At 34.6% G+C, this 21,327-nt stretch overlaps 1 protein-coding gene across 1 annotated transcript; it reads left to right on the top strand.

Annotated features, from left to right (window-relative positions):
- The first annotated feature begins 349 nt into the window (after positions 1–349).
- On the top strand, positions 350–20,749 carry LOC110023658 (ATP-dependent 6-phosphofructokinase 5, chloroplastic). The gene is made up of 13 exons (XM_020723171.1): positions 350–777; positions 920–1,010; positions 1,439–1,512; positions 6,996–7,107; positions 7,936–8,028; positions 8,215–8,316; positions 8,454–8,528; positions 16,583–16,723; positions 16,806–16,922; positions 17,471–17,575; positions 18,004–18,084; positions 19,775–19,903; positions 20,174–20,749. The coding sequence occupies exons 1-13, from the start codon at positions 446–448 to the stop codon at positions 20,339–20,341; spliced, it is 1,620 nt and encodes a 539-aa protein (XP_020578830.1). The 5' UTR covers positions 350–445; the 3' UTR covers positions 20,342–20,749.
- Positions 20,750–21,327: the final 578 nt, after the last annotated feature.

Below are 21,327 nucleotides of genomic sequence, written 5' to 3'. Positions count from 1 at the left end.
GGAGTGTCGGTTCAGGATCGGGTTGTGTGTAACATGCATTATTTTCTCTCATTTTAGCGATTAAAATATAATCTTTAAAACAAAATAATAGTAAAAAATAAAGAGACTCGATCACAGAATAATAAACTCGCGAGTCTCAGGGGCTATTTGGAACGGCGGTGGGGTGGCGTTGCGGCACCGCACTAGTGTTTCAGTAAAATAATATTTTAACTGTTTTTTTAATTATGGTTGAAATCTACATTTTTCTCTAACTCTTCATAGCTTTACCAAAAAAGAAAAAAATTGTAATAACAACCCAGCTTTTTAAGCATGTGCAGCTGCCCATGCCTAACAGTGCGTTAGTGTTTTCTAAAATGGAGGACAAAGCGAAGACCAAACGAGTCCTCTCGCCTCTTGATTCCGCAGACGGGAAGAACACAGAGGGAGGAGACGACGAAAGAGAGAGATGGGTTCGATTTCTATTGCTTTCTCTGCGGTGCAGTCTTCGGATTACTCCTATTTTACTTCTCTCTATACTTCATGTTCCACAAGAAAGTCCTGCTTTTGGCCGGGAGAAACCGGAGGGGTTCGCCGGAGATGGAAGGAAGAGTGGAGTGGTGGCCTTGGGGTGGTGGCGTCTGCGGCGGTCGAAGAGAGCAGTCCAGGGATGTATCACGAGGAACCGAACTGGAAGATTCAGTTCCAGCAGGATTTCGAGAGGCATTTTGATCTCCCTCACCTTGCTGACTTATTTCCGGATCTGACTCCGATTCCTTCCACTTTTCGCCTCAAGAAAAGGTCACCTAAATTCTCTCATTTTGTTCCGCTTGGTTGATTTTTTCTCACTTCAGAAAGAGTTCAGTTTTGGATTTTCTTTTTGCCGTTCAGTTTCCCATTTTTAGTATTAATGAACTGGTGTGATTAGAGAGGTTCCTTGCAGGATTCCAAACTGCGATGATTCTGTGAATGATTATTTGTCTGAGGTGCAGTACAATGGCTACATCAACAACGATGACAGGGTTCTTCTTAAGGTGTTCGCTAGAGCTTTTAACTTAAATCTTGTTTTTTTTTTTCTTTTTAGCCTTGCTGGTAGTTAAATTTACTTGTTAGTCATCAATCAGCTTGTTAATTAGTAATTCATATGCCAATATTTTTTTATTCAAGGATGAATAGTATAATTTCTACAACCAAGAATGTTACATGATTTGAACTACCGTGCTTGCATGCCTTTGGATCTGTTGCTCTAACCTGCTGTGTAAGATATCGATAGACTTCCTAGAACTAAGTCAAATTTTTTTTTTTTTTTTAATATTTCCTTAAACATCTTTTGTTGTATGATATAAATATTTTTGGGAAAAAAAAAATTCATATGCCTATGGTATTCACTAGCAATTAGAGAACGTCAACCTTTTGAAATTATTCATCAATGATAACTTAGCCTTGTATTCCCTTATTCCAGGTCATAAAATATTCTTCTCCTACATCGGCTGGTGCTGAGTGCATTAATTCAGACTGTACATGGGTAGAACAATGGTAAAATAAGTACCCTATTTAATGTAGATTTTTTTTTTGTAGCTTTAGGCTGATAGATGTATAGATGGAGGATTGTTATAACAAAATCATTTCATTTGCTTAAGATTTCTTGAAGTGCTGACTTAAGTATTATTATAATTGCTTTTACCCGAATGAGAGATATTATATTTTCCCATGTTAGAACATTTTTACTTAATGTGATGATCTTTATTTATGGAGTTGCACTTATTTCACAATTAACAAACTAACATCAATCATCAGCTTTTATTATTTGAGCTATGGACATGCTGGCGATTTTAACATGGTAATAGGGTCAATTATGTTGTGTGTATTCAAAAGTTTGATTTAAGATGTCAAATGAAATTAATTTAAATGCATCATAAATAATATTATATGAATTATTGGTAAAATAAGTTAATATTTAATGATTGTATTTAAGACAACAAAAATAGTACCTTTTGTGGACAAAATTGTTGACAACAACCTAAGGAAGTTTGGCATGCATGAAGGAGTATGAGAGATGCACCAATAAGAAATGATTACTTATGTTTTCAAGTCAATCAATGTTGTAAAACTTGTCATGGTTGCATTACTGAACATAAAATTTTGGCGAGCATCAATCATGGGTAGCAGGGTGGTTGGGAGTGTTATATTTCCAACTAATATTTAAATTAGACGCACAAGAAATTGCTTTAAGTGATTCCCCTAATAGCTTCTCAACTGGCGCCTTTAGGGCTTATAAATCCTTTGTTTCATGGCTATTGTCATTGAGGTTAAGGTAAAGTTTGGAGCAGAGGAGGTGATACTAAAGGTGAAAGGTGACATGATAAGGATCGAACCCTCGACCGCAATTCAAAGGAAGAAGTTGAATAGATGAGAAAACAGTCAATCCCATGAGTATGGATTAGCTGACCTTAGAGGAGAAATGTAATGTCCATATAAAGGAGAAGACTACAAAGGAATTCACACAGAGAGAAAAAAACATGTAGTTTGCCTTTTGTGCTTTATTTCCATGGTTTGCTGAGGCTCAAGAGTTTTCTATGATAGGTAAAATGTGTAGAGTATAAGGAATGCCTGCCTTGTCCTCTTGAGCGGCGCCAAGAAGTGAGGAACAAAAGAGGAGAATATGGAAGGAATTCTTTCTCTTGCATGTGTTTAGTCTCTTGACAACATGAATAGGGTGAGAGGAAGAAGAACCCTTGCATGATTGTGGATGAAGAGTTTGTACAAGGAGGAGGTTGGACTCTGATTTGCCGTCACAAAGAATTGTTGTAATTGTTGGAGGGTGATGTTGATCTATGGACCACCTATTCTCTAAGGTAGACGACCCCATTCCTTTACCTGATTGGTGATTGTAAATGGAGGACAATCTAAGCTCCTTTATGAACAATGGATATAAAGTGCTTATCAAACCGTCAATAGGTGGTGTGGATTAGAGGTCTAATGGAGGTTTCCTAGATCAAATCTCATTGTCTGCTCTGTTAGTTGTTGGAGCCTACAATTATTCTAGGTGGATGTCATCAATTGACTTCAAGTTGGTTGGCAGGGTATCTAAGGTGTCATTAATTAAAGAGCCAATGAGATTTGATGTGATACTAGTATTGTTCGAGCTATCTGGTTAGACACAAGTTGAAAGAGTAATCAAATTATGATGCTTGAAGTGAATGTAATTTTTTGGCTAAAGGCCTTTATTTGAGTTGATCTAAAAATAAATACATGAAATATAATTTTAGTGATAGTAGATCTAGGCCCCCATTTAAGGTAGCGGTTTTACCGTGGCGCGGCCAAAAAACATAACGCCTCATGTTTGGTTTCGACAGGGTGACGGATTTTATGAAAAATTCGAGCAAACCGTGGCAGCAAGTTTGACCTAGCGGCCCACGTTCGTTCGTATAATGTTGATGTGGCTGCCCCTCTTCTCTTTCATGTCTTGCCCTAGCTGCCCCGCCTATGTCAGGATCCTCTCTCTCGAGTCTTGCTCTAGCGGCCCTCTCCTCTCCCCTCTCTATCTCTCTGGTTGGTGATGTGCCTCTCTCGGTGAGTTCTCTTCCTCCTCTCCTCTATCTCTTCTGTGGCTTTGTTTGGATCTTTTGATCCGTGTGAGGTGTTACTTCTTTGTGTTGTGCTCTGTGTGGTGGTTCCTCTGTGCAGTGGTTCCTTTGTACTGTGGTTCCTCTATGCAGTGGTTCTTCTTCGTGTTTGGTATCCTGAACATAACTATGCCATTTCCTTGGAAATGTGTATGTATTCGATATTTTCGTGGTTTCCTCTTTGCGGTGGTTTCTCTGTGCGGTGGTTCTTCTTCGTGTGGGTAATCTTTGTGCGGTAGTTCTTTTACCCTAACTGTGTGACTTTTGATTTGGTGCATTTGTGCCCACCGTGTTTTTCTTTGTGTGACAGTTTCTCTTGGTATTGGTGTGGTTCTCTGTGCTCGAGAATTTTGTGGTTTTTTATTTGGCTATTGCTCATGCTTCATTGCTTCTCGGTTGAAGTTGGATTTTGAGATTTTTGGGAATCTCACATGCAATGGCTTGGATTTTTTGGATTTTCGATTTGACAAATGCTTATGATTCATTGGTTCTCGGTTGAAGTTGGATTTTGGGATTTATGGGGATCCCAGGTGCAATGGTTTGGTTTTTTTGGATTTGGCGAGTGCTTATACTTACTTCTTTATGTTCTTGAATTATGGTGTAATATGTGTTGGTTTTGAATGCACGTGCGGGATTATGATTTTCTTTTTGCTCAGTCATTGTACATTCGGTTGATGTTGGCTTATAGTTTTGATGTGGTGGATGTGGGGGTCGATGTGTTTGTGTTGAAGGACAAGGAGGTGGTGGTGAAGGGTGGTTGGTGCGTGGAGGTGGAGGTGTTGGTGTAGGGTGATTGGTGTATGAATGTGATGTGTTAGTGGATGGGTTTGTGTGTGGGTGAGGTGGTGGTGTTTTGTTTGTGGTTTTGGATGTGTTGGTGTTGGTGGATGTGTTTGTGTGTGATTAAGGAGGTGTTGGTGTGGTTATGTTTGTGTTAGTGGATGTGTATGATGGTGGAGGTGTTGGTTTGTTTGTGAGTGGTTAAGGAGGTGTTGGTGTGGTTGTGTAGAGGAGGTGATTGTGTGATTGTTTTTGTGCTAGTGGATGTGTTTAGGTGTGTGGAGGTGTTGGTGTGTGAAGTTAATATTGTTGTGGATGTGTTGTGTGTGTGGAGGCGATTGTATTGTTGTTGTGTGTGTGGAGGCGGTGGTGTGGTGGGGCAGTGATGATGTTATTGTGGCATTTTGTTTCTCTTTATGACAAATGTTTATGTTGAGTAGTTTTTTTATGTTAGTATGTATAATGGTTAAGACCAAAGAGGCTAGTTCATCAACAATGTGGGATAAGGATATCAAAATGATATTTTGCGACCTTTAGAAAAGATGAGCTCAATGATTTCTAGTACTTCCAAAAGATTGCACTGCTACCGTGGACTTCAATGTCCCCTGCTCACTTCACGTCAGACACATAGTTACAAGAGAGTTTTACAGGTGCCCACGGAGAATCATGGAAAAATGTGATTATTTTTTATGGGCAGATGGGCTAGAAGATTTCATCGCCAAGAGTGATTGAGCATGGAGAGTATTCCTGGAGGACAGCTGAGCTCATGACATAAGCCGTTTGCATTTTAATAGTCATTTTAATAGTCATTTTCTTAATATTAGTAGTCATGTTATACACTATTTAATGAGTTGTCTATCTTTATTTTGTAATATTTTGTACTAAATATTTATTTTTAAAGTATAGAACGTACTGGTATGAATAGTTCTGCTGCAAGCAACATTACTGTAAAATGACAGAATGATCATTTGTCCATAAATAGTTGCAGCACAACTGTTTTTAAATTATAAAAAATAAACAGACAATCAGTTTATCCGCAACAGCTCCTGTAGCAGATACTGCGCAACAACTCTTGTGGCAGCTGTTGTGTAGCAACTTATTATTAAGTTGCAGCTATCGATCGTTCAAAGTGATTGTGATATAGATTGGATGTTATTAGTAGAATTCAAGTTGGATGGTTGAAGTGGAGGAATGCATTTGGCCTATTATGTGATAGAAAGTACCACTTGGACTTGAAGCAAATTTTATAAGATAGTGGTGAGACCTACAGTGCTTTACGGTGCAGAATGTTGACCTATAAAAGAGAGACATAAAACCAAGTTAAGTGTTGCTGAGATGAAAATGTTTAGGTGGATGAGTGGCTTGACACTTAGAAACAAAATGCAAAACGAATGTATCCGTCAAAGGGTTGGTTGGTGTAGCTCTGATGACAGACAAGATTAGAGTGAGTCATCTTAGATGGTTTAGTCACTTTAATTGTTGACCATTTGATGATCCAGTTTGGAAAGTAGATGTTTTAGATTCGTCTTATGTTAAGAAAGGTCGATTAGACTAAAAAGACTAGGGCGTGCTATACAAAAAATGATCTTAATTCATTAGAATTAAAAGAAAAATGACGCTCAATAGGACACAATGGAGAAAAAGGTTCATGTAGCTGACCCCACTTAGTGGGATAAATACTTTTGTTATTGTTGATGTCGAAGTGAAGGTGATTTGTGATTGAGAATCGTTACGTTATTTTAGGGAATCTTCAAGCCTTTGTCGTTGTTCTGTATGCAAAAGGACCACATTGCATTTCATATATGCGCAGAGTTGTTGGTGATGATTATTGTTATGTCGGGACAAACTATAGGATCTTTTGGAATCCGAACAAAGAATTTAGCCAAGCAAACCAAATATTATGGGTGGCTAGGTTGAGATGGGGGCATGTTGATAGCATTATCAGCAATTTGATTGAATTGAGTTGAGTGACAAATCTTGGCAACACTACCTCTAACAAACCAAGAGGCCTCTTGTTTGGATTGGTAAAAAGACGAAACAGATCATTCCTTGGCAAGTTTTTTGGATGGATTTTTAACTTTGTGCTTAATTGGTCACTTCGATGCATAACCATATTGATTAAAGATTTTAAATGTTTGGACACATTCACGGTTGTGATGTTGTGCCAATGAAGATGTTACGGACTTGCATAAACTAAAGTAGAACTCGATCTAAGTGATTGGAGAAGGATTCATAAAAGTCTCTCAAGTGATTTAAGGCTAGTGATAAAAATAGCTTAAAATGATTGCCAACAAGAGGATATAGTGATGTGGCATATTACATTTGCTTAAAATATGATCTATTGATTATTTATCTTCTTTATTCTTCTTAGAGGCACGGGTGGAGGGTGCCTGAAAAATGTTACTAGTAATGCAAAGGATGATTTTCCATAGTCAATCCCAATGTAAATATTTACTTCTTTTATCTTTAATTTGCCAGTTTATTATCACTTTTGTCGAAATTTGTGATCTTGGAACATCGCCACGTTAAGCAAGTTAATAAACATAAACGTCTTAAAACATACCGATTAAATGATGCGCAAAAGACCGACAAAAATGGTTTTATGAATCTCAGGATCCATCGGGCAGGACCAAGAAAGGAAATATTTTTCAAACCAGGAGATGTGAATGCCGCAATCGTGACATGTGGAGGACTCTGTCCTGGGCTGAATGATGTCATTCGACAGGTAATTGTTGCTGATTATTGTATTTAGTGGCTTTTACATACATACCACTTAATTCCTATATGTTTATAGATCTAACACCTAAACTTTACTTTTTACATTAATACCACGAAATCTTTCATATCACATAAAATTTTCCTTTATTTTAACTTCCAAAAAGTGAAATACATTTTTTCATGCATAGGTAATGTGTTAGATATGCAAAAATTGAGGAATATGTGGTAGGTATGTAAAAGCGTAGGAATTAAGTGATTTGTATGTAATTCTTCTTTGCATTGTATTATTTAGGAACCTCATCATAACTTGAGGTTTTTATACTCTGTAGGTCACCAATAGACTAGGTGATTTAGATGTTGAAATATATACTTGATGTAAAAATAATTTTAAAAAAATGCATGAGAATTATTTGTTGATTCTTAATACGGCTATTTTTAAAAATAACTCAGGGTCATCAATTTATGCTTTTGAAAATAATTAAGGAAGATTTACATACCACTCAATTCCTATTTATTTACATATCCATCACCTAAACTTCAATTCTTACATATATGCCACCTAATGTATGCATGAAAGGTGTATTTCACTTTTTAAAAGTTAAAATTGTCACTTTTTAAAAGCAAAAATGGTGGTATTTTGATGTGATATGAAAGATTTGAGTGGTATAAATGTGTAAATTTAAGTGTTAGATATATAAATACATAGGAATTAGGTGGTATGCATGTAAATGCCCCAATAATTAAATGCACTCTTTCATCTTCTTAGATGTTTTTCTTGGTTGGCATTAATTTTAACTTTTCTTTATCTACTGCTATATGGTCATTCATGCTGCAGATAGTTATAACACTTGAAATGTACGGCGTGAAAAAGATAATTGGGATACCTCATGGTTACCGAGGTTTTTCCACCGAAGAACCTGAAATACCGGTATTTATTTTCTTGCCCAACTTATGCTGGATGTGTGCAAAGAGTGAAGGAAATGGAATTCTGGTGGATTCGTGGCTTATCACTAATTTCCTACCTCCTAGACTCTTTTTTGCTCCTTTCCATGAATTAACTATTAGCTAAAGTTATTCTGGCTTGAACTCATTGAGTTAGTGCTGCAATCCGCAGCTTTCGAGGAAGGTGGTTCAAACCATTCACTTGAGCGGTGGAAGCATACTAGGAGTTTCACGAGGTGGTCCTAACATCGAGGAAATTGTCGACAGTATACAGGTAATAAGATCTTCTCCAAGAGGCTAGGAAGAGTGGCAATGTAATTTTCTATTGAAAGTTGAAATAAGTTCTTTTTTTTCTTTTCAACCTGTTTGCTGACTCTGTGGATCTAAATGGAAATATTGGTTTGGTTTCAGGAGAGAGGTATAAACATGCTCTTTGTATTGGGTGGGGAGGGGACGCATGCTGGTGCTAATGCAATACACAAGGAGGTTATCTTCAATTTTTTATATTTATACTTGAAATAAATTCCCACAAAAAGGTTATCATGTTCAACTTTGTTAGATGCTTTAGTGATGGACAAAATTTTTTGTGGGTCATTTACATAGGTACAACACAATTCTTACGTATTTACACATCTAACACTTAAACATTCATATTCATATGCATGTCACTATGATCTTTAACATCACATCAAAATTCCATCACCACTATCTTCTTAAACATGAAATAGACCTTTTCATGCATTGGTTTATGTAGAAGCTAGAAATAATTTTATTCACCTTGCCTCGAACATTACAAAACATATATATATATATATATATATATATAACTAACATAAATAAAATAGGAATCTCTCTAAATACTGAAGAATATAAAATAAGAAATACAAATAAATGAAACACCATTATTGGAGTATATTTTGAGATAAGGAAATAAATCACTTCCTAATGCAGATTTCCTATAAGGAAGGAATTCGACACTCCCGCTCAAGCTGATCATAGATGTTATAAAGACCTAACTTTGTATTCAAATCAATGCAGTTGCGTGGAGGTAGGGATTTAGTGAAGACATCATTGAAGGCATGATGGATCTGAAGATGAGTTGGAATGTAGGTTAAGTGTATTATGCTACTATTGACCTTTTCAGAAATAAAATATTTATCGATCTCAAAGTGTTTGATCCTGTCATGATACACAAGGTTTTTTTTTGCAATAGTAATGGTGGCTTGACTTTCACAAAACATTTTTATGCGATTGACCGTCGAGCATGCTAACTCATTTTGTAACTTTAAATCTGCATTACTCCACAAATTCCTAAAGTAAGTGTCTGATACTATATTTTGCACTACTTCTAGAGACCACTGCTTGCTTCTTGCTCCTCCATGTGACAAGATTTCCCTATATATAAAAACAATACTCAGATATGGATCTTTTATCTGTGAGTTCTCCCGCCCAACTAGCAACAATGTAAACCTCCACCTCACTATTGTTTAATTTCTTAAACAATAATCCTCTGATATAGGTCCTCTTAAGAAACCTCAATGTTCTATAAACAATCTTTGAATGTTCTTCATTTGGACTATTCATATGTTGACTCACAATATTGACAAAATGAGTAATATCAAGTCTAGTGTTTGAAAGGTAGATGAGCTTTCCCAACAATCTCTGTTATCTACTTATTTTAAATGATGTCTTTTCTCGCATTGAATGCAATCTTTGTTGAAATCCATAGGAGTCTCAATAGGTTTATGCCCCAACATTCATGTCTCTTTTAGTAGCTTGAGACTGTATTTTTTTTTTGGGATGTCATAATTTACTTTTTAAACCTAATCACTTCTATGCTTATAAAGTATATCATAGCTCCCAAATTCTTGATTTCAAATTCAGTTCAAGAGCCTCTTTAATCTTCCCAATATTTTTTCCATCATCACCTGTCATGATCATATCTTCTACATAGATAACGAGATAGTTTTCTTATCTCAATGTGTATATTTTATGAACATTGTATGGTCAACTTGACATTGGATGTACCCATAAGATTTTGTAATCTTAACAAACTTGTCAAACCAAGCCTGTGGAGATTATTTGAGGCCATAAATTAACTCTTTTAATTTATACATCAGATGTTTATTTGGGTCATTTTCCAGCCTTGGTGGCACCTCCATATGCACTTCTTTCTCAAGGTCTCTATTCAAAAAGATTGATATCAATTTAATGCATTTCTCACTATTTGTTAACTGCCAAGGAAAGGACTCTTATAGTGTTTAACTTGGCCATTGGTACAAATTTCTCTTGATTGTCTATTCCATAAGACTGAGTGAAACTTTTGGCTACCAACTTAGTCTTGAACCTCTCAATGTTCCCATCTATTTTGTACTTGGCATTGAACACCCATTTGCACCAAACATGTCTTTTATTTGAAGGAAATTTTGTAAAGGTCCATGGGTCACTTAGATCAAGTACTTGGTTCTCTTCTTCAATTGTCTTTTTTTATTTTGACTTTAAAGTGATTCATGAATAGACTTCGGTATCTGCACACTATCAAGATCAAATACAAATGTTTTATAAGGTGAGAACAATTTCCTGTAGGCAACATGCTCCTAGATAGGATAGTTTGTGCAACTTTCCTTGACTTCATGAGGAATATTCAACTGGTTCTAATGCGATCATCAATGAAAGAGACAAACCATCTGACTCTGATGATTTTCAATTTTGACAGTTCCCAAATGTCTTTGTGGATAATAGAAAGAGTATGTGAGGTGTATACACAAATACCGGACTACTGACACGGAACCGAGATCATCCTCCAACATTGCGGAACCAGCCAGATCAACCGAAGTGGCTGAACCGGTCAAATCGATCCAATCAGTTGCATAGGTTGAATCAAGCTTACAAACTGAAGTGAGTACTGGAGACTAAAACCTAGTCTGAAGTACCCTCCGACCAATAATAAATTCATTTGACTATTTTTGAGGCCTGACCCATCACCCAAGACAAATGACAGTCGTCAGATCACAAAGATCGGATTGTGCACAAGGTGTAAATCTTTTCCACATTAAAGCCTTCCCATCAAGGATGACAAAGGGGACTTGCGAGTGAAGGAAGAAATATTGTATCCAATATTTTATAGTTAATGAGCTCTCATGTATAAAGGGGAGGAGGCTCGGAGAGAGGGCTTTTGGAACTCTCTCACCTTCTCCCTTTCTATCTCTCTTCTTCTGATTCTTTTTTTTTTTCGATAATATAGCCACAGAGATCTTTTACCGGATTGTATGGTATCACAGACATTACGGGATCATATGTCGAAACAAATGGTATACATGACAAGTATGCTTAGCCAATTTTCAAGTTTTATAATTATATAATTTTGATTTTTTTTTTAAATATATTAGTGTACAACTTTGCAATATAATAGAAGTTGGGATGACCCTGGCGGCAATGTCATAATAAAACTTGACTCTAAACAGGCACAGTCATAACAAATTTAGGAACATGAGAAGAAGATGGTGGAGAAGACACTTTCGTGTTAAAAGAATTGCTCTTTTTGAGTAGGCATAAACCTTGATGTAATTCAGCGCCAACCACCTTTTTTGAATCTACCACCTGAAATTCTCAATAGTTGAAAAAAATTTTATAACACAATTCAAGTCACGAATAAACTTGCTAAATATTTTACAATCTAGTTGGGAAACATAGAACACAAAAGAAAGATGAATATTTTTGGAGATTTCACTCTCCTTTCGCAACAATCCCTGTGAGATCCATCAACAAGTCTAACAAATTTGGGGGTGATGATCTCTTGGTAGTTTATGAGAGCATAAATGTCTCCAGTCATGTGATTAAAAGCAATTGAATTTATTATTGAAGGTTGAGATCTTCCGTTGTTAGCTAGATAAGAGGAAGATATGATATCTTGGTGTGCTATCAAGCTGGTAGGCTGCTCGAGGATTGTGATACTTTCCCATAACTGAGATTAAACGTTTTCTGTAATGGCTTAGTTTGTTCCCTGGTAAATGGGTTGAATTCTGACTTTTTAGTTGTGATAACTGCATTTACGCGGTTCTCTCTATCATATTTTCTATTCGATGGCTTTCAATTTACAGGTTTGTCGTGTAATTTCCAACACTTTTCTTTCACATCACTAAGTTTCTTACAATGGTCACACATGAACGTCCTTTCATGGGATTGTAATTCTAAGGGGATATTTGAGTGTATAAGGCAAATCCTTCAACAAATGGTACGGTGTGGTTGTCTGTCATTATCAATTTCTTTCTGCTCTCCTCCCGTTGAACTTCTGCAAAGGCCTCCCGGTTGGAAGGGATGGATTTGATTCCCGTCATGCTCCCTCTGATTTCATCATGATCTTTATTGGGGCCAATGAGGAATTTGATAGTCTTTTTTTGTTCAGTAATCCTTCTGTACAAGGCAGAATTATCAGTACATTTCCAAGGGTAAACCTTATACATGTCCAATTGCAGCCAACACCGTGTGAGCGTATTGAAATACTGAGTAATATTCAATTCTCATTGTCGTAGATCATGTAGTTTGGTCTCAATCTCAAATAACTCTGAAGAAGTCTAGAATAAGTTTCAAATGCAGTCTCCCATATCTCCTTGGTTGTTCTATAGAGCAAGAAATTTTCTCCAACCTTAATGGTCATGAAATTTATTAACCATGATATGACCATTTGATTGTTAGTTTTCTAGGCCTAATATTTGAATGTGTCATTTATGGTGCCAAAATTTCATCTATGAGATATTCATCTTTCCCTTTGTCACAAATGTATATGAAGACATATTGAGACCATTGAAAAAAATTGTGGCTATGTAGTTTATGGTTCGTGACTAGATGACTGAGGTTATTAGGCACGATAGGAGTTGAAGTCGTAGACTCGGATCTTGAAGTGACTTTCAAGAAAGAAAATTGTAAGACCATGTTGTGTTAGATCATAATTAGATTGTGAAGTATGAATTTTGTAAGCCTGCTACTTGGATGAATGCAAGAGGAGGACCTTTAGTACGGTTGTTGACCGGATGACCAAACAGGAATTAGATGGAGGTGCCAAACTCTCGGTTCCCACTTGATCTCAGTGATTGGGCCTTCTTCAAGCCATCGACTGGAGGAGCCAATTTAGAGAACGTGCAAGGAAACAAAATAGAGAAGCCGCACCATGTGTTCTCCAACGGTTGCTAAAGATGTTGCTGGAGCACTCATCGAGAAGCAGAGGAAGCCTCGGCAAGAGAAACCAAGGTTTTCGTTGAGTTCTACCACTCGTTGGAGCGGATCGTTGAGTCGGCACGATACACGTCTTCATGAAGTTCTGTGATTCATTGGAGGAGGTCATCGAGTCTGCATGAGACATTTGCTGAGTTCAGTAACTCGTTGGAATCGTTCGTCGAGTCGGCAAGGGGATGGGGAGGATAGCCAGGGAATCGAGAGTAGGTTGTATCTGCAGAAAGAAGAACTCAGAGATAAGAAAACCTCAAAGGTGAGCAACGACTGTGACTGCGATCAGGAACGAGAACAAAAGAGGATTTTAGGGCTATGGCCATGATGCCATGTAGATACTAGAAATAATTATATTTACCTTGTCTTAAACATTACACTGCACAACATCTTTATAAAAGAACTACCGTAAATAAAATAGGAACTCCTCTAAATAGGAAAGAATAAAAAATAGAGAACACAAATAAAAGAAGCACCATTATTGTTGTATATTCTGAGATAAGGAAATAAATTCTTTCATATTGCAGATTTCCTGCAGGGAAGGAATTCGACAGGTCATGACACCAAGCTCTTATGAGTGTAAATATCAAACTTTGGGTGTTAGTATGTAGATTGATAAGAATGGCATGATATGTATGTAATTTTTCCCTCTTTTTTCAATTTGAACTTAGAATGCACAGCCAATTTTATCTTAAATTATAAATCAATGACCTTTCTTTCGATTTACTTTCCAAAAGCATTTTATGGTGAAGAGAAAGGGGTTCAACAAGTATTGCATTCTGGCATTTATGGTGTATTCTAGACTGCATATAACAACATTATGTTTGATAGGATTAGACAAGCTTGCGCAGGAAATAGAAAAAAAATATCATAAGTTCAGCGGTTCACTTCTTTTATTCCTTGCTACAAATTTGAGGTACTTGATATATTGACATTTATTTAGGAGTTGCATTCTTAAGCTAAATTTTGGCTTATCCCAAATTGGGAAAAGGTTATTGATTGTGATGGCTCATAATCGAAATTTACTTCTTTGCATAACATGCACCATCTTTCATAAAAAATGATTCTCATTCTCTCTTAACTCTGTAAGTGATATGTAAGACTAGAAGCATCAGTCCTAAAATTTTACTAGGGGGAAAAAAACTATTTTTTTAAGCATGAGCGCCTAACAAATGAGTATAATGAACATAAAATTAGTAACGAGATGACTAATTACCACAAAAAGAAATTGAAATTTATATAGTTTGGTGAAACCATGCTTATGTCCATGGGAAAGGAGAGAGAATGATTAATTATAAAGAAGCCCAAGGATGTGCAAATAAAAAAGGATAAGTGAAAAAAAACTTTTTTTCTAAACTCAAGCACACCCAATCTCACTATAAAAGAGAACTTGCAATCTCTCAGATGAACAAAAGAGAAAATAACACAAGATATATAGTGATAAGAGAGGATTTAACTTTTACTTAAAAATTATCTTCTAAAGTATTCCCCGAAAGAGTACCTTCACTTATGTCCATAAAAGCTTCATAGTCATTAATAAGTTTTTTTTTTTCATTATTATTTTCTCTTTTATCTTTATTTTCTAAATCATTTTGTTTGTTCTTTATCAGTCGATTAAACACTTAGCTTCACACGGGCTGTTGGTTCTTATTTTCTTATGCAGTGGAGTGCATGCTTTTAAAACAAAAGCTCATTACTCTCATCCTAGTTAACTCATAATTATTCGACTTTTAAGGAGGTATTTCAATTTCAAATCAGGTTCAAATTTTGCATTGGAGATGGCTAAATGAAAAATATTTTCTTAGCAAACTATTTGTGAGGCTGTACAAGTCGACAAAATTAGACATGAACTTAACTTAAACTTGCTAGATAAAATTTCATGACTTGAGGCCGAATGAAAATACCTTGTATTCCAAAGAAGCAAAGTTATATGTAAAACTATATATGTAAAAATTTGAAAACATAAAAATAAGAAGCATTTTTTTCTTAAAGCAATGAAAATTATATCACTTCAGTGAACTGAAACATTAATCTAATATGGAATTTGATATAGGGATTTGACCTTCGACTTGTTAGAGAAACCCCATAACTCGGGTCAAATGAAACAACTTTATAGTCCAAAGAAAGCAATTTATATATAAAATTATTATATTATAATATGAAGCAATGACTATACAAAAGCTCGATAAACAAATGACTAAAGCATTAATCCAATAAAAGGAAAGGGATCATTTACATTTGCGAAATTAAATCCGAACCCGGTTCAAATGTTTGAACAAAGAACTACTAACTCAACTCACTAATTAAAGCAATTATGTTAACTAACATTGTAGTTAGAAGTGTAAAAATATCTAAACACCAGAATAATTTGGGATCTAAGAGATATTATTACCAAAGGTGAATGATTTACAGTTTGAGAACGTTTTTATAATTTTCACTCTAACAAACTTAGCACATTTAACATTTATAAAATGATACGCCAATCTTACATTCGTAGCTTATGCAGTAGATTAAATGAAGTACAAGAAAGTATGGACTAAACATGAAGCTATTTAGCAAATTAGACAAGTGGTATTTATATGATTTAACAACTCAACAGTTTTAGGTCCATGTCTAATCTCCCACTGACTTAGGATTCCAACTATTAGTCCAATCCACTAGAGAATTGAGGCCATGAATCTCTCATGGTATTAAAAGATAAAACAACACTAACTAGATAATAAACAAAGGAGATTTTGCTAATATTATAAATTACCTAAAATTTTCATTAAAAGGGTACCTTCAATTCTGTTTAAAGAATTTCTGTAATTTTTTTGGTGCATCTATATTTTCTAATCTTCAAAATAATAATCCAGTCACTACAATGGTTTTTTTTTCTTCCTCTTCTTTTTCTCTGTACTCTCAAATCAGCTTTTGTCTTCTCTATTTATCTAGCGAACTCCCAGATTCTCATATGCTGCTGGACTTTTTCTTTTCTCCTTAATCTTTGGCTGCACGCATCTTTAAATAAAACTTCTCGTCCTAATTAACTCATATATTTATAGTAACTTTGAGGGAGGTGATTTCAAGTCGAAGCAAATCCAAGTAGAAAACAGAATTATCCTATATAAGGAAATTTCTAGCAAACTTTGCAATTTAATTTTATCTAAAATTACAAAAAAATAGTTTGTTTTTACCTAAAACCACCAAACCAATCATTAAGTCGAAACGCTAATAATTAGCAATAACATTTCAATCTTATTATCAACAAAATAGTTTTCTTTTCTTCTTTATTTTTATTTGAAATAGTTATCTCCTATACCATCTTGACGATGCAGTGCAATAAGAGGCGGATTAAAGTAGCTGTTGTTGGCGTCCCTAAAACCATTGACAATGATATCCTATATATGGACCGGACCTTTGGTTTTGACACTGCTGTTGAAGAGGCACAAAGAGCAATAAATTCTGCATATATTGAGGTCTTATGGCTATATGTTGAAATGATTCATTGTTAATCCATATTTTTAGTATTGTATTTAATTTCATCTGGATTTACTACAGGCTCATAGCGCATATCATGGCATTGGTATTGTAAAACTGATGGGAAGGAGCAGCGGATTTATAGCTATGCATGCATCGTTAGCTAGTGGACAAGTTGATGTTTGTTTGATCCCAGAGGTAAACACTTTGGGGCAATTTGGGATGGTTCTTGTTTTTTTATTTTGTATTTTTGGTTTTTATTTTATTTTATTTTGTTTGTGTTTTGATTTAAAACAAAATATGTTTGGCTATTTGATTAAAGTATAGTTATTTTTAAAAGCACGCAAAATATATAAAAGTTGTTTTGAGTATTTTAAAAGACATGTTAATTTGTTTTTAGAAATAAAAAATAAAAATATGTGAAAAACACTAAATAAATATGTTTTTCGAAGTAACAACAACAACATCAAACCTTTATCCCAGCTACATGAATTCTTTTTCTCCATTACTTGAAGAATTTATGTCATGATTTTTTTGAAAAAAAATTTACGTTGGCTGCGGACTACCTAACACTCAACTTTTCGCATCCGGGGCTCAGGATCCGGAAATGACATTGTTATGTTTTTAAAAGTAAGAAAAAAAAATGATACCAAACAAGCTCTATGGAATCTGCTATTGTGTTTGAAAAAGAGTTTTATGCTTGCTTAAATATATAGTTATTTATTTACTTTTGCTTGTGCTTGAAGGATCCGTTTACTTTGCATGGTCCAAATGGTGTTCTGAGACATCTAAGGTATCTTATTCAGACTAAAGGTTCGGCTGTGGTCTGCGTTGCTGAGGGTGCTGGCCAAGTGAGTGCTAGTTTCTTCTGCTTTTTCTTGCTGCTTGGCAGATGTTACATGGTTGCAAATGCATTTTTCATTAATATAACTGTTTCTAACACTAATTATATAGCTCCAAGTTGTGAGCATTTAAGTTTGTCAAATAACTTTAAAGATGTTTGGGCATATCCCAGGACTTAGTAGTAACTATGCATAATTCGTCTGCTGAATATAAATGAATTCTTGCTCAAAATCTTTTCGTTGGATTGAGTATTTGGAAAATCAAAATAAAGTATGAACTCTCTCTCTCCACGCCTCCCTCTTCCAAGTGTAAATTATCACAGCATATGTATCAAGCTCTTTTAATAGCATCTTTTTAGAGCCATTCCTATGATTTTTTATCGCATATGCTTATTCAAATTGTCTAACTAATAAAAATCTATGGGATCATATTACAGGATTTGCTTGAAAAGCCAACTGGAAAAGAAGTATCTGGCAACAAAATTCTCAGTGACATTGGAATACATGTCGTTCAAGAGGTTAGATAATGGATATCTCTTCTTAGAGTATTAATTTTGTTTGCTTTCATGGTAGGCATGATCTGTAATCAATCTTTAGATGATGCTTGATGGAAAACTCACAGTAACAGCCTTAAAAGGGAACTCAAATGTTTTTGGAAATATTAAAAAGTACTTACTTTTTCTTAGATTGATCTCATGAGATAATTTAACCCTACTATTGTTTTTGGTATTAATCACTTCCTTTTGATAATCATAATACATTCAATTTTGATGAAATGTATTCATGAGATGATTTTTTGCGCTCTGGATGATTTTGTCACGATCCGACTTGGTGCTTAAAATTAACTAAGGTGGGAACTATAGTTGGACGATATTAACATTTCATTTTACCTTCCACAAAATATTTTAGAAACTTCCAATATATAAAAGTGCCAATAATCCACAAAATGCAATAACATTAAACATCCAGGAACATTAACATAATCTGAAAACCACATCTCAAACTAGTACTGAACAGGAAATGAAGGAAACTGTGAATAGAAATTATAAACATATCATAATTAATACCTATTAGTTGTAGTCCTCCTATAAATCAAATTCCTCCGACTAGTCATATCAACATAAAGTTTTTCTTCTCCTGAAAGAAGACATTAATTGCAACTGTATGTATAACTTAGTGAGTAATTATATATAATATGTATTAAATTCTTATGTTATGCTATGCATGAATGACCAAAAGAAAATGCAATTCATTTCATTAAAATTTTAATTTATAATTTCTCGTTTGACTTTAATTATTTATCAATTTAATCCCTTTAATAGTCATCATAGGATTGACGCCGTACCTGAAGTTATTCTAAAAAATATGTCTAAAAGCATCCTAAAAATGTACCTAAATGTACCCTCAAATTGCACCGAAGACGCACCGTTACCATTTTATTTAACGTGCACGAGTACATTACATTCCCTGTCAGTATCATTGAGGGGTAATCCTGTATGACTTAAACATTTATATTTCATTTCATATGAATTTAAATCATTTAAAATGTACCTTCATCAGTCTGTTGTTTTGCTCCCGTCCCTTATACTTTTTCAGACTTTCAAAATGAAATTTATGAATGAAATACTGGGTTTAAATCATTTATTGTAATTATTCATTTAATTAAACATTAATGTAGAAATATTTATGTAATTTTAGTGCGGTCATCAAATTAGATGGCAAACCATTAAAAACTTATAATATTACTACTTCTAAATCATCCCAAATATCAACTTGTTTCATAAAGAAAGGGCAAGTTTATAAGATTAATTTTAGTAGGTATCGAGTCCACAATGCATGGACTTCAGTTTTCTAGCTTAACTTTAAGGCAATTAAATTAACATTTTATGCAATGTTCTGTTACAAGATAGTCTTAAAATATGGTTTTCTTTGTGAGATATGTTCTGCTTTATAATAAAAGGAATATTTACCTACATACCACTCAATTCCTATGTATTTGCATATGTAACACTCAAACTTTAATTTTCACATATATGTCCTGTATTTGTGCATGTAAAGATGTATGTGATATGAAAGATTTGGGTGTTGTAAATGTAAAAAGAAAAGTATAGGTGTTAAATTTGTAAATACATAGGAATTAAGTGTTACGCATGTAAATGCCCCCTTTGATTGATGTCATCTAACTGAAGTGATTATATGATGTCCCAGACAAGAAAATATTTCAAAGAAATTGGTGTGCCGGTCGACGTTAAGTATATTGATCCCACATATATGATTCGTGCCGTCCGAGCTAATGCTGCTGATGGCATCCTATGCACTGTTCTTGGACAAAATGCTGTAAGTATGAAACATGTTTTTGCAAACTCAAACATTGCTGAACTTTGAAATTTACATTGTTAATTTAATGGAAGATTTACATACATACCACTCAACATAGGCTGCATGAAAAGGTGTATTTCACCTTTTAAAAGTTAAAATGATGATATTTTAGATGTGACATAAAATATTTGACTGATATAAATGTTAAAAACAAAGTTGTGATGTTAGATATGTATGTACATAAGAGTTGGGCTGTATTTATATAAAAGTCCCTTAATTCAAATGCAGGTTCATGGTGCATTTGCTGGGTTTAGTGGCATTACAGTTGGTGTCGTCAATACACATTATGCCTATTTTCCAATACCTGAAGTAATTTCGCATCCAAGACTTGTCGACACAAACAGTCGAATGTGGCATCGATGCCTGACATCAACGGGGCAGCCGGATTTTGTCTGATCAAGCCCAAGCTACGAAATATTTGAAGCTATCAGTTCATACAATCTTAGGTTCTATTATCATATAACAGATGCAAAAGGAATTATACAAAATAATCAACATGAAGGAATAAATCAAGGAAAGCTGACAGGTCCCCTCATTTCAATTCCAAGGTTTCTTTTTTAATAATTATGTTTTCTCACTTCTTTGCATAATTGTGGGGCAAAGGACTGTTGTGTAAACTGGTTTGTGTAAAAGAAATTAGATGCCATGAGTAAATTGTACTGGGCATTAAGTCCATTGCTGTACCTCAGTAGAGTATTAAAAGGTAAACAGCATTTACACACAGAATCTTGCTTTTTTTAGAAATATTGAACTCACATGTCTCAGTAAATGCTTGGGAGGGATGCAGTCATTTGCTTATTTTTTTCTAAACAGTCATTGACTTCCAGTCTAATCCTTTCTTTAGAAAGATTTACATATATACCAACCACTTAATTCAGTGTTACTAGCTCATAAACTTCAATTTTAGATGTTTGTCATATTATCTATGCATGAAAATGTGTATTTCATCTTTTATAAGTTAAACTGATGATATTTTTGATGTGATATGAATGATTTTGGTGGTATAAATATAAAAATGTAAAATTTAGTAGTTAGATATGTAAAAACATAGGAATTGTGCGGTATGCATGTAAATACCCCAAATGCATGGAGGTTGATTGGTTACTTAACTCATGGTCGCTATAAGTTAGATCATCAAATCATCACTCAACTAAGTAGATCTGGATTTTGATATGTAGAATGATGGAATCATAAAATTTAAACTTAACACTTTTTAAATTTGGGAAGATTTACATACATGCCACTATGTATTTATGTATCTAACACCTAAATTTCATATTTTACATGCAAGTCACCTTAAGCATGATAAAGAATATTTTATTTTTAAAAATGGCGGTGTTTTTGGTGTGATATAAATCATTTTGGTTGGATAAATGTAAAAA

The sequence above is a fragment of the Phalaenopsis equestris genome, unplaced genomic scaffold (assembly GCF_001263595.1).
Source record: "Phalaenopsis equestris unplaced genomic scaffold, ASM126359v1 Scaffold000226, whole genome shotgun sequence".
In the NCBI taxonomy this organism is placed as follows: Eukaryota; Viridiplantae; Streptophyta; class Magnoliopsida; order Asparagales; family Orchidaceae; genus Phalaenopsis; species Phalaenopsis equestris.
Note: the sequence above shows the minus strand (reverse complement) of the source record. Positions and strands in the feature narration are given on the sequence as shown.

Coding starts and splice junctions, on each gene's coding strand:
- LOC110023658 (XM_020723171.1), top strand. CDS start 446: ATGGGTTCGATTTCTATTGCTTTCTCTGCGGTGCAGTCTTCGGATTAC. Junction 8,029..8,214: donor CCGAAGAACCTGAAATACCG/GTATTTATTTTC, acceptor TGCAATCCGCAG/CTTTCGAGGAAGGTGGTTCA. Junction 17,576..18,003: donor TTGCTGAGGGTGCTGGCCAA/GTGAGTGCTAGT, acceptor ATCATATTACAG/GATTTGCTTGAAAAGCCAAC.